This window comes from Furipterus horrens, unplaced genomic scaffold (genome assembly GCF_987537825.1).
Source record: "Furipterus horrens unplaced genomic scaffold, mFurHor1.1.pri manual_scaffold_2, whole genome shotgun sequence".
NCBI classification, from domain to species: domain Eukaryota; kingdom Metazoa; phylum Chordata; class Mammalia; order Chiroptera; family Furipteridae; genus Furipterus; species Furipterus horrens.
This window is the reverse complement of record NW_028327172.1, coordinates 65,416,229-65,428,436: the sequence shown is the minus strand read 5'-3', so window position 1 is coordinate 65,428,436 and position 12,208 is coordinate 65,416,229. Positions and strand designations below refer to the sequence as shown.

Genomic DNA, 12,208 nt, shown 5'->3' with positions numbered 1-12,208 from the left:
ACTCTCCTACCCTAAACCCTGTTCCTGGTTTCCACCTAAAATCTAACAGAATCATATTGTTTTTCAAGTTTTTAGTTCATCACAGCAGTGGAATGAACCTTAAAAAGGGAATAGGAAGCATTTGCAAGGTGATTGGCATCTCTTACTTTTGAGGGATTGCTGCTCTTTCCATTTTAATGGCCATTTGTGTGATAATGGTTAGTCCTCTGTGAAGTATGACTTGAAGTGTAATTATATATGTATATATATATATTTCCAGAACCAATTTATAAGTAAAGAACCTTGTGTGACTATAAAAAGTCATAAGTTAATTAGTTTTTTACAACTAAATTTTGTCCTAAAGCTTAGCTTCATGTTGCTACCAATGTAGATATAGATTGCTACCTATATTGTGCCATATATATCAGAGTATATGTTATTGAAAGAAAACTTAAAGAAGGAAAACTCTGACTCCAAAAAACCTCCGCTGCCTTGCAGCATACCTCTTCAGGGGAAAGGCTAAGGGAGTAAACCCCGACAGAAAATCTGGAGCCGGAGTCCCTAAGGCGGTTTGACGTTGTAGTCAACACCGGCAACTCCTGCGGCGCACCTGAAGCCAAGCTGTATTGACTCCGTCTTTCCCTTGGACCCTTCAGCTGCGAAGAGAGGGGGGGTCTGCTGCATGGGCAACAGCAGACCCTCCATATCACCCTGCCCAGGCTCTGTAGCTTCAGCTTCACTGGAGAGGACACTCCAGCGTCATCGCAAGATGTCGATTCAACACGGGAGGAGACAGATACCGTGTCACTCCCGAGTCGGACTGCACAGCCATTCTCGGCGGTGCAGATAGACTCTTAAGAAGCTACACCATCGTCTCTCGAGACGGACGGCTGCCGAGGATATGTTATTGAGTACATGTTTTACTTATTTTCAAAAATAGTTTCCGATAGGTAGTTGCCATCCTCAGTAATATTATGAGTAATAGTAGTTAGTACAGTAACTCATTGCAGGTACCGATTGTGGCTATCAGAAATAACTTTAATCATCAATTTAGCAGTAGTATGTGTTGGCCAAAAAGTTCATTAATTTTTTTCCATATGATCACTCTAATAGCTTTTAGTTGTCTTTAAATTTATTCAAAACAATTTTGTTAAACTATTCTGACAGCTGTCATAGCAGCGTGCATTAAAAAAAATCTTATCAAAATTGCTGAATTTTGTAGCCATTTTAATATTGATGATGGAAGATAATAAGCAGCATTTTTGGCATACTTTGCTTTATTATTTCAAGAAAGGTAAAAGCACAATGGAAACGCAAATAAGGTTTGCAGCGTACTGAGAAGGTGCTGTGACTGATCGAATGTGTCAAAAGTGGTTTGTGAGGTTTCTTGGTACTTTTGACATTTTGGCCAAATACTTCATTGCTGTGGGGCTGTCATGTGCATTGGGAGATGTTAAGTAGCACCCCTGGCCTCTACCCACTAGAAGCCAATAGCATACTCAAAATACCCAAATCAATAAAGTTATTGGTGAAAATGAAAAATGTGTCTTATTTAACAGAAAAAACTAAACAGACTTTTTGGCCAACTCAATATATTGATGTATGTATGGCAAGGCAGTTTGCTAGGCAAGGACTATTAAAAAGTCAGTAAGACATTATCTCCACTTTTACATGGCTGGAAAGACAGATATAGAAATAAATAACATGTAGCAGGAGTACTGTCACTCTTGTTAGCAAGAGGTTTGTATAGCCAGCATTTGGGGACATCCTTCAATGTCCAGATTCAGCTTCAGAATCCTTCTCAACCCAGCACTGCACACACCTGCTATTACCCAGACTTGTGAGGCTAACACTGTTTCTCATCAGTGACATAGTACAAGTTTGTTCAGGGTGTTGCAGCGGAAGGCCGGAAATCCAAAAACCTTACTTTGTATAAAAGTAAGTTTCTGCCCTATCCAGTGTGGCTCAGTTGGTTGGAGTGTCATTTCCATAGACTGAAAAGTCGTGGGTACGATTTCTGGTCAGGGCACCTGCCCACGTTGCAGGTTCCTTCCCTGGTTGGGGCTTGTATGAGAAGGCGAGCAATTGCTGTTTCTCTCTCACATTGATCTCTCTTTCTCTCTCCCTCTCTCCCTCTCTCCCTTTCTCCCCCTTCTCCCTTCCTTTCTCTCTAAAAGCAATGAAAAAAGATGACCTTAAATGAGGATTAAAAAAAAAAAGTTTCAGTGTAAAGAAGTAAAAATGAATTTCATTTTTTTGGGTATTAGGAATGACATAATAAATTGGAAATGTTATAAGCCTAGAGATACATGTTTGATGAGATGCTTTAATAACTAGATGAAAGGAATCTTGTGTAAGTTAGCACTTTATACTACAGTTTGTAATTTAATATTTGTGTCTTCCAAATGCATGTTTAACTCCCCACACAGTGATATGCTGCTAAAAAGTTAACTGCCTTCCAGCACTCGGGTATGTGTGTATAACCCCGATTTGTAATGCTTGCTGATTTCTGTGGTGTAAATCAAGGTTGATTTACCCTCACCATCTTCCTTGTATGACCTTTGTGGTAATGCAGCCATGTAGTCTATAAAAGTGCTTTACTAAATATGTACTTTTTCCTCAAAATCGATAGAAAAATATTTGTTACAGGAATGTATGTGCAGGATGTTGGGGAGTGAGGAATTTCAGTAGCTTTTAAAATGTCAGTTCTAGTTTGACCCTTTACATATCTTGTTATTTATAGTTGAAAAGCAGTTTAGTCCCCTACCTCCTGCTGATGTTTTAAAAAGACTTCCTTATTTTAGAGTATAAATGAAAAAGAGTAATCAGGATGGAAATAAGCACACACAAGTTTGTGAGGAGGCAATGTGTAATGGTTATAGCTGGTGTTTACAAATGTTTTCCACAATGCTTGAATGCTTTACAAATATTCTTAGCTTAACCTCCCATTGGAGATTGCTGGGTAGGAGGAATGAAGGAAAAGTAGTTTCAAAACAACAAACAAGCTAAAATAAATAACTTACCTTTCTGGTTCAACTAACATTATTCAGAGAATTTCATTTGGTGCGACCTGGAGTTATGACATTATTTGATCACAGTGGACTATATGAAATTTTGCAGTTTACTCCCCTCCTTTATTTGTCAGATAGATTCTGTGAAAATAGTCAATTCCTTCTTGGATAAATGCTTTTCTACTCTTATGTGTATAGATGGCTTTATTACAAAATAGCAAACTTTTTATTCGGGACTGTGGTAAGCTCTAGGAGAGAGGGTTGCTTGCTGTTTGCTCTGGAAACACTGTTCCAGTAAAGGCACCTTGATATCCAGTAAGTGCTGGTGAGAGTTCACTCACTTGAACTGCATAGTTCCAATAGCAGCTTCGTAGGTCATTTTTAAAATGATATTTGTATTAAAATTGACCTGTTCAAAAGAAGGGATTTACAGTGTTCCCTCACTTATCACGGATATTACTTTCTAGACCCCCCTGTGAAGTAGGAACCTTACATTTATTCTACACTCTTAAACCTACGTAACTTTAACAACATACATATACAGTACCACAGAATACCACGATATAGCAAAAAATCCACAATAAATAATTAAATATAATATTTTTTTAAATCCTGCAATACAGTGAGGCCGCGATAAGTGAACCACGATATATATAGAGAGGCTACTGTATTATTTTTTAAATTTTTTAAATTGAAGTTATTTAGTTGACATTGGTTAATAAAATTATATAGGTTTCAGATGTACAATTCAATAATACATCATCTGTATATTGTATTATGTGTTCACCACCCCAGGTCAAGTCTCCTTCCAATCACTGTTTATCCCCCCTTTACCTTCTACCTCCCCAGTTCTCTCTGGCAATCACCATACTGTTGTCTGTGTCCATGAGTCTTTCTTTTACTTCTCAAAACTAGTAATTTAGTAGGAAACAAGTACAACTTTATACTAATAAGCTCTTTTGATCATTATACATAAAACATAAAATTTAATCTTTGTAAACAGGCTATGAAATAAAGGCATATTATCATCTTCTTTATACTGAAAGGGAAACTGAGACTTGGAGAGTTTGAATAACTTGACCAAGATTACACAGTTGTTGGTATATAGACCAAGAATTAAATACAACCAGGTGCCCTCTCCTGGGCCCCAGGAGAGTATACTACTTATACTTATCTCCTGAAATGAAAGGGGATTCATAGAGGAGCATTCTTCAAAAACTTAACTTTCTTGTCCTGATATATTCCTATAATATTTCTGGTAAAAGTAAAAAAGAGATGAAAGTAATATTAAATGTAAGCAAGAGTTGGATCTAAATCTGTGAGGTCCAATGGGGTGGGGTTCATAATGGAACACTGGCTTACAAATCAAAACATGGAAGTAGCAAGTGACCTTCAAAGAAGAAATTAAATGGATCACTGTGGTACCCAGATAACCTTACATAGCACTTTTTAATTTTTAGATAAAGACATGGTTTTTTAAAAAGTACTTAGTTTTCAACTTCGTATTACTTATTATATGAAGGTCTTGTCCATATGCCCATCCTCCACAGTGTATATGAGTTTTGGCTTTTGAGTTCAGTATAGGAAAACTGAGTTTACTGAACTAGAGGGGGACTGGCTCCTGCATGTTAACTTGGCCAATATCCAGAAATGAGCCTCAGCGCTACCCCAAACCACTTGCCAGAGCTTCATCCTGCGAAGCTTTTGGGTATGAAGGAACAGGACTGGGACTGGGACAAGGCAGAGGAGAGACACTTGCCTATAATCCCCAAATTAGCAGTGTGATCTGATTGATTTTCCCAGTTGCAAAGAATAGTGGGAAAATTATCTGTTCTTACCTTGAGATTGTTTATAGGTATCTTCTCTATTGATCAGGTTCAATTCACTCATAATTACATATTTTTTTGACCTTTTCACTTTGTGAATTGGCTACAAAGGCTCCTCAACAAGAAATTATTTTTTGCAGTGACCTATACCATCCATATAGCTCTGTAAATTGTGTGGCCTCTTGTAGCCATCTTAAACAGTTGCTTTAAATAGCACTGCAGAATATCGTGAAATATTCTCTTCAAAACTTTACAGTCTTTTAGTGCTTTGAAAGGTTGAGGTCCAGACTTGTAATCTTAACATCTTGGTGCTACTGAGTTTGTGGCCTGATAAGGGAACACTGTCATCAATCAGTGATGATCTGTGGCTGGCACCAACACTGGATCCGACACCTGGAAAGGAGTGACAAAGTAAACGTGTAAGGAGAGTTAGTTACTTTTCAGATTTATTTCAGTGCATCACCACTCACTTCGTTGGACAAATACATTGTGGTAAGGTTCTCAGCAGTGAACAGCAACCACTGAAAATTCCTATAGGATAGCACTTGAAAATCCAGGCTCTGTTTACTTAGAAAAATAATCAAACATGTTTGGAGAATCTAATTACATAAAAACATTTCTCACCATTACTTTTGAGTGATTTATGGGCACTCCTTTGTGGCTGGTTATTAGAACCACCTGAAAAAGCAAAAGAAAAGTGACAGGAAACTGAGTTGCCCGACTCTATGGAACTCACCCACAATGAAAGTGTGTCACCCACAATGAAAGTGTGTCTACCAGGTACCACAGTATTGTAAACCATTATCCAGTGTTACATTTGCTTCTCTGCTACAGAAAAATAAGTGAAATAGCTGGTAATTATTTTTGAATTTTATTATCAACCAATATCTATAAAAAATAAGTTGTTTATACCCAAGGTTAGGTAATGGTTAACAATTATAAAATAGTTAATAAGTGAATTATGTCTTAATTACTAAAATTAGACCTTTTCAGGAACTTACATGATCAACATATGGGGACAGTAGTACTAAAATTGCTTTTGTGTTTTTCCTAAAGCCTCTTAGTAAGGATTATGCAAAATAACATATTCCACAAATATTATGGGATCTTGAATCTCCTGAACTCTGTGACTTTATTTTCCCCTTAATGTTACTTTGTGGAAGGAGTTTCATCAAGTTTCTTTGGTAAATCTCGGGAGAAAGAGTTTTACGAGAACCCGAATTGCATTCTCTAGATTTAAGAAAACAAAAACAACCAAAAACCTTGTGAAATTTAAATCACCAAAGTTATACATCAATTCACATTTTTAATTATGGTTTTCCACCATTTCGTATGTTTTTTTTTTTTCCTTTATGATTCAGTAGCAACAATAAAGCCTTTTAAACTGACCAAAATTGAAAATGCCTTCTTTACGTCATACTTGGATTACTTCAGAATTGAAGAATTCCATCCGTGTGGTCAGCAGCGCGTGGGGGTGAAAGGCGCGTGTTCCCTGAGGGGTGCACAAACACAAGGTCAGACGTAGCCACACTGGGTCGTAAATCCATTTTGTGCCCTTTGAGTGTTGGCATTTCCATTCTGATCTCTTGAGTTTAGACTCACATGTTGTAAACAGCAGCCCATTGACTGCACACGAAAGAAGCATTGTATTTCAGTTCTAAAACCACATATATGTTATAATGATTTATTAAAAAATTAGGTTCCTGGTAATCTACTGTTGTAGATGGGTACTCTGGACAGGCACTGTTCTGTTAAATTACTTTGTATCTTATTTTCTACCTTTAAGTAACCACATTTTCAATCATCCTGGGAAGTTCTAAGACCACTTACAATAATTCTGAGCACATAGTAGGCATTAGGAATTCTGTGAAGAAGCACATATTTATTGAAAGTCTGTCATATGGCAAATCTGTGCTTGTTATTTGTAAAATAAATACACACACACACACACATATAAATTTATAAAAGCCTTAAGAGATACAGGGATGAAGACTGAGTCTTAGTTGTTTCTGCGTTGATATTCAAATTGAACTGGGGCTAACTCGATCACTCACATTCTTAAAACATTCCAGATGATTAGATTTTGAGTACCATTACATAAAATTGACTTTAATTCATTATTGTGAAGAGCTTTGCATATTACTTGGTACATAATAAACACTCAGTAAATCCTATCTATTGTTATTTATCACTCTTGGATGTTTTTTTTTCCCTTCCTCATTTTTTCCTGTTTATTATCTCTGGATCTTCTTCTTATTATTATTATTTCAGTTTTACATTAGGAGAATGAAAAGAGGAAAAAGAAAGAGAGGGAAAAAAAAGAGCAAATCCAAAAGAAAAAAGAAATATGGAATAGAGATAGGAAATAATACTTGCTCATAGAGTGGTTGTTAAGGATCACATTTAATTTGTTACACCTCATCATGTTTTGTTTTATTCCCAGGTCATAGTTAGATAACAGCAACATAAGGGGTTTGTCAAAGAGTTAAACTACTGGATAGGAATGTGGGTGTCAGTGTCTTAGTATACCTGTCCACTCCCTTTCCTAACCCTTCCCATCCCAATAAAAAACATTCATATTGATTAGTTCTACCATTTTGAGGTGGGATATCTGCCAAAGTAGTTCTTTGAGTCTTCCCATGGCATCAAACTAATAGTTCTTACGTGAAATTCATTTTCTTAATTCTTTCTCCACCAAACATAAGTCCCTGCCTCTTCTTCCTTTGTTCTAGTGTGTGCCCTGATGGGGATCGAATCCGTGACCTTGGTGGATCAGGGTGCTGCTCTTACCAACTGAGCTATGTGGCCAGGGCCTCTTTTATAGTTCTTAATGTGATGCCAGTGCTCTACTGCCTGAGGCAGAGACCTTAGTGTCACTTTTAACTCATCTCCTTTTGTTTTTAAAAAAAAAACCCACTATTTCTGCAATTCCCTACTACTCACCTCTCAGCACTGCAGCCTCCTGATCTGGTTCTTCATCACTTCTAACTCGAGTTCCTCTCCCAGCCTTTCAGTTGGCATATTATGTATTCCTCTCTTCACTTTCAAAGTATCTCACATATTACTGACTTCCTAGAACAAGTTTTTGTAACATTAAAAAATACTTCCTCTGGCCCTGGCTAGTGTGGATTGAGAGCCAGACTGGGAACGAAAAGGTCTCTGGTTCGATTCCCAGTCAGGGCACGTGCCTGGGTTGTGGGCCAGGTCCCCAGTTGGGGGTGTGTGAGAGGCAACCAATGGATGTATCTCTCGCACATTGATGTTTCTCTCCCTCTTTTCCTCCTTCCCTTCCCCTCTCTCAAATAAATAAATAAATAAATAAATAAAATATTTAAAAAAAATTCTCCTCTGTTCAGAAGCCAACAGTCATTCCATGTCAGGCTGCTTTGCCTGATTATAGGTATAATTCACCCTTTCCTTACTGATCCCAATTGAGTTAACTACTAATAATGTATACTCTTTTCTCCAGTTAGAGAATATTCTTATTAATTAACAATAATAACATATTACTTCTATGGAGCCTGCTAGGGCCACAACTATTCGACATGGTTCGCGTTCATTCTGCTGTTCCCAATTTTAAAAAGATAAACGAGGGCCTGTCACATGGTCAATGCACTCACTGTTATGATGGACTCTGAATGAGTGCTTAACAAATGCACTCTTTTCCAGCGCTGCAGTGACTCCTGCAGGCCATGCTTAGTTCTGCGCTTTTGCCTTTATTCATGGTGTTCTCTTTTCCTAGAATATGTTTTTCTTTTGGTGTGTCCAGTCATATCCACTACCCAAATACTACATCAGCTCATTTAGTTTTCATGGCTCTTTCCTGTTGTTAAAATCCTAAAGTATTTATAAGGATTTTGGCGTAGTTTACTATATAAGCGCCTTCAATGTAATCGGTTTTGACTTCCACTTTTTCCAAACTTTTTGACAGTGCTTTACGAACATCAAATACTTTTTGAATGAATACATTCCTCTCTTTTCAAATGAACATTGACTTTCTGGAAGGTTTAGTCCATGTGTTCATTTTTTTCCATCCCCACAAATCTCAGCAATGAGCGGGGCACATGTATAAATACCTAATGATTGGTTGTGGGAGAGTCCAACCCATCTCTGTGTTTTGGAACTTCCATGGGAAAATCCCTCTTATATTGTGCACATAGATACACTTCAACCAGAAGGGGCAACACAGTAAATTCAGAGATAGAAGTAAGTAAATACAGAAGGAGATTTATTCTCTGTGTTTATTGGCTATATTAGAAGCTGTACGTTTTGAGCACTTACTGTATGGAAGGCCCTGAGCTAAGTGTTTTACATTCATTATCTTAGTTCTTAGAGCCAAGTTGTTGGGCAGATGATGCAGTGGTGCTCGGAAGGGTTACATAGCAGTCTGCAGGCAGCAGAACCTGGTTTATTTTGAATTCATGTGCTAACCTGCATATCATCTTATTCAGCCTCGTTTTTGGAGTTTTCATCCCTTGAGAACTATCTCCCTGTTGAAAAATTCTCTAACTTTAAATACATTAGATCATGCTTGTTTCCAGAATAAACATTCAGTAAATGTTAACCTTTATTTTTGCTCTTTTTCCAAATTACACTGAGGTGTTCATGACATTGTCATTTCCCCTTAAGCAAACTTAACTTTAAAGGCTGAATCAGCTACTTACTATGTGAAATCTGGACATTTATCTGTGTGTTTATATGGAGACAGACTTCGATGAAGGCAAAGAGGATTTAGGGAGTGAGAATGAAAAGTGAGCTCTTTTGCTGCTGTTTCCAATCACCCCTGTCCAGTCAGAGGCCTGTGCAGTGGGTCTGGAAGGATTCTGTCTGAGCTCACCAATGGGAATCAGGTGGTAGAAGTGAGAGGTGTCCACAGGTACCTGCGCTGAGGTATCCAGACCCCTCAGTGTCTTAGAAAGAATCTTGACTATTGATCTACTTTGTATGCACAGTGTTTTAGCTTGTCTTTTTATGATCTGTCATTCTTTTTTCTGCAATATGGAGAATGGAAGGCATGAACACTCTATCGTTTTTATTTTTGTGTATGCTATCTCCGTGCATTTAGACTCTGGAATTTAAGAAATAAAGCTTGACTAGAGAATAACTAGCTTAGTGAAACTAAGTTAAAGTAAAACTGTTTTATTGGGATTTTAAAATTTCATTATAATTTCAGACTTGCAGAAAAATTATAAGAATAATATAAGGAACTCTTGTCCATTCTTTAATCTATTTTAAAATAGAATAATATATTAAATTTTTTTTTGTCATCTTAGCATTTGCTAATTATATAATAGATTGTGTTGTCACAGTGGTAGAAAGCATTTTGTTAACTGGGCCTGCTCCCCCTGCCCCGCCAAGCTTCATTGAGATAAAATCTACGTATAAGAGCGTGTAAATGTAAGGTGTACAAGTTGATCTGATACATGTATATGTTGCAAAATGGCTGTCACCATGGCACTAGCTAACACTTCCATCCTGTCACATGATTACTGTTTCTTTTTGTGGTCAGACATTTAAGATCCTATGTTCAATTCTAGTGCTTTATAAAGGACTTTTTAAATCAAGATTTTCTTTCAGCATAATGTTACTCTTAGAAATATTTGTCTCCTTGCATTCAGTCCCTGCCCCCCTGTACCTCAAACTCTCTCACAGTATTTTTAAAGATCACTATAAAGAGATTTATGTTTTAAGGTTGTAGGGAAATCCCAATTTTGAGTGTGGGGCTGAAATACTGTTCATTGAGAAGTGATCGGATACCATTTTAGTACGTTTGGAAATATGAGAACATTCAGGAGAATCCCAAGTGTAAGGATTCTAATGAAATAGGAAAACAATGAGCCTCACTTTATTTTTGCAGTTTCAAATTGTAACATTCTAGTGACAAAATGGAAGAGCTTTATATAGTTCAGTTTAAATATGATGCTTCAACTGACTGCATTAAAACAGTGTAATTAAAGGTATTTATAAATTTAATATCCAATATGCTATTTCTTAGTTATATCTTAGAATAAGAATTTTAAATATTTAAACCAGTTAGGATTAACTGAAATAATTTGTGAGAACAATTTAATTATAAAAGAAAAAGACTACAATATGTGAGGTCTTTTTATCTCATTTATAGAAGCAAATAAGAGAAAAAAGCTGTTTATTTAAATAGGTAAATAAATGAGCCATCTTCTATTAATATTTGCATGAAATTATACATAATATAATGTATCTGCATTTTTAATTTCAGATTCAAAACGCTAATGATGTATTAATTGCTCCACTCGAGAAATTTCGAAAAGAACAAATAGGTGCAGCAAAAGTAAGTGTTACATTTTATTTTTCTTCAGATATTCTCCTGGTAATTAAAGATGACTTAATTTCAGATGTTAACATTTTTGAAATTAGAATGACCTTTTAAAAAATTCTGCATGTCACTTTTAACTTTTGCACTGAGTTTATTACAAGGACCATAATTCTTAAACCTAAAAGATATTATTCTTCTACTGAATAGAGAAAAAGTCAGTATAAGTGAGTTTCTTCCATTCCCACAATTGCAAGAAATTAAATACAACTGTAGTTATGGTAAAATTATGCACTTTGTGCCCAACACTTATAAAATAAAAACAGGGTACATTGAAAATTCAGGCAGTTTTTTAAAAGAACTTTTATTATTTATTGTAGTTTTTTCATTATTAATGAAAACATGTGTTTGTGGAAAGGCATGTTCGTCAAGCCTTTGCATTAATATTTAGTTGATTATATTCCAATTAAAATTTCCCTGAGCATAATGTATTCTGAAATGTACTTGCATCTTTTTTCTTAGATCTAAATTTTAACCTGAACAACATTATGTAAAGACATAAAGTATAGGATTCTCAAAACAGAACTCACTGTCTCCCATCCTGCCCTGATTCTTTCTCTGTTGGGTTTTCTATTTAGTCAGGGACATACCACTTCCCCATTCAAACAGCACTATCCATTCTACTGCAGAATTATTTTTCCTTCTTTCTTCCTTCTCTTCTGTTTGAAGTATTGAGATAGCCTACTGGTTGGTCTCCACACTCCCATCCTAATCTGTCAACAGATTGTCCCATCTTTGTCCTTGTTCAATGGTGAAACCTTCAATGGTTCTCCTGCAGAGACAGTTTAATCCTGATAATGAAAACTTCCACTGTGCCCATTTGCTGCCTTTCAGTATATCTTTGTCCCTGGCTTTGCCCAACCTTTTTTTCTCCCTGGAATAGTTCTTACCCTTCCCTTGTTGAAGTCTTGCTAGCTCTCCATAGCTTATCACCCAGCACCAGAAAGAAGCCTTCCTTATATAGTTCTTTCCTTATTCGCTCCTCTTCCAGAATTGATTCTTTTTCCCATCAAGGAATCCAGTAGTCCTTATGCTTATTTCCT

The 12,208-nt window shown here is 36.5% G+C and overlaps 1 protein-coding gene across 1 annotated transcript in view; it reads left to right on the top strand.

The window, feature by feature from the left end:
* ARHGAP42 (Rho GTPase activating protein 42) overlaps positions 1–12,208 on the top strand; it is a 256,525-nt gene that overhangs the window by 132,925 nt on the left and 111,392 nt on the right. Inside the window, exon 4 of the mRNA XM_090265826.1 lies at positions 11,052–11,123. Within this exon, the coding sequence (XP_090121952.1) occupies positions 11,052–11,123 (72 nt within the window). The remainder of the gene's footprint in view (positions 1–11,051; positions 11,124–12,208) is intronic.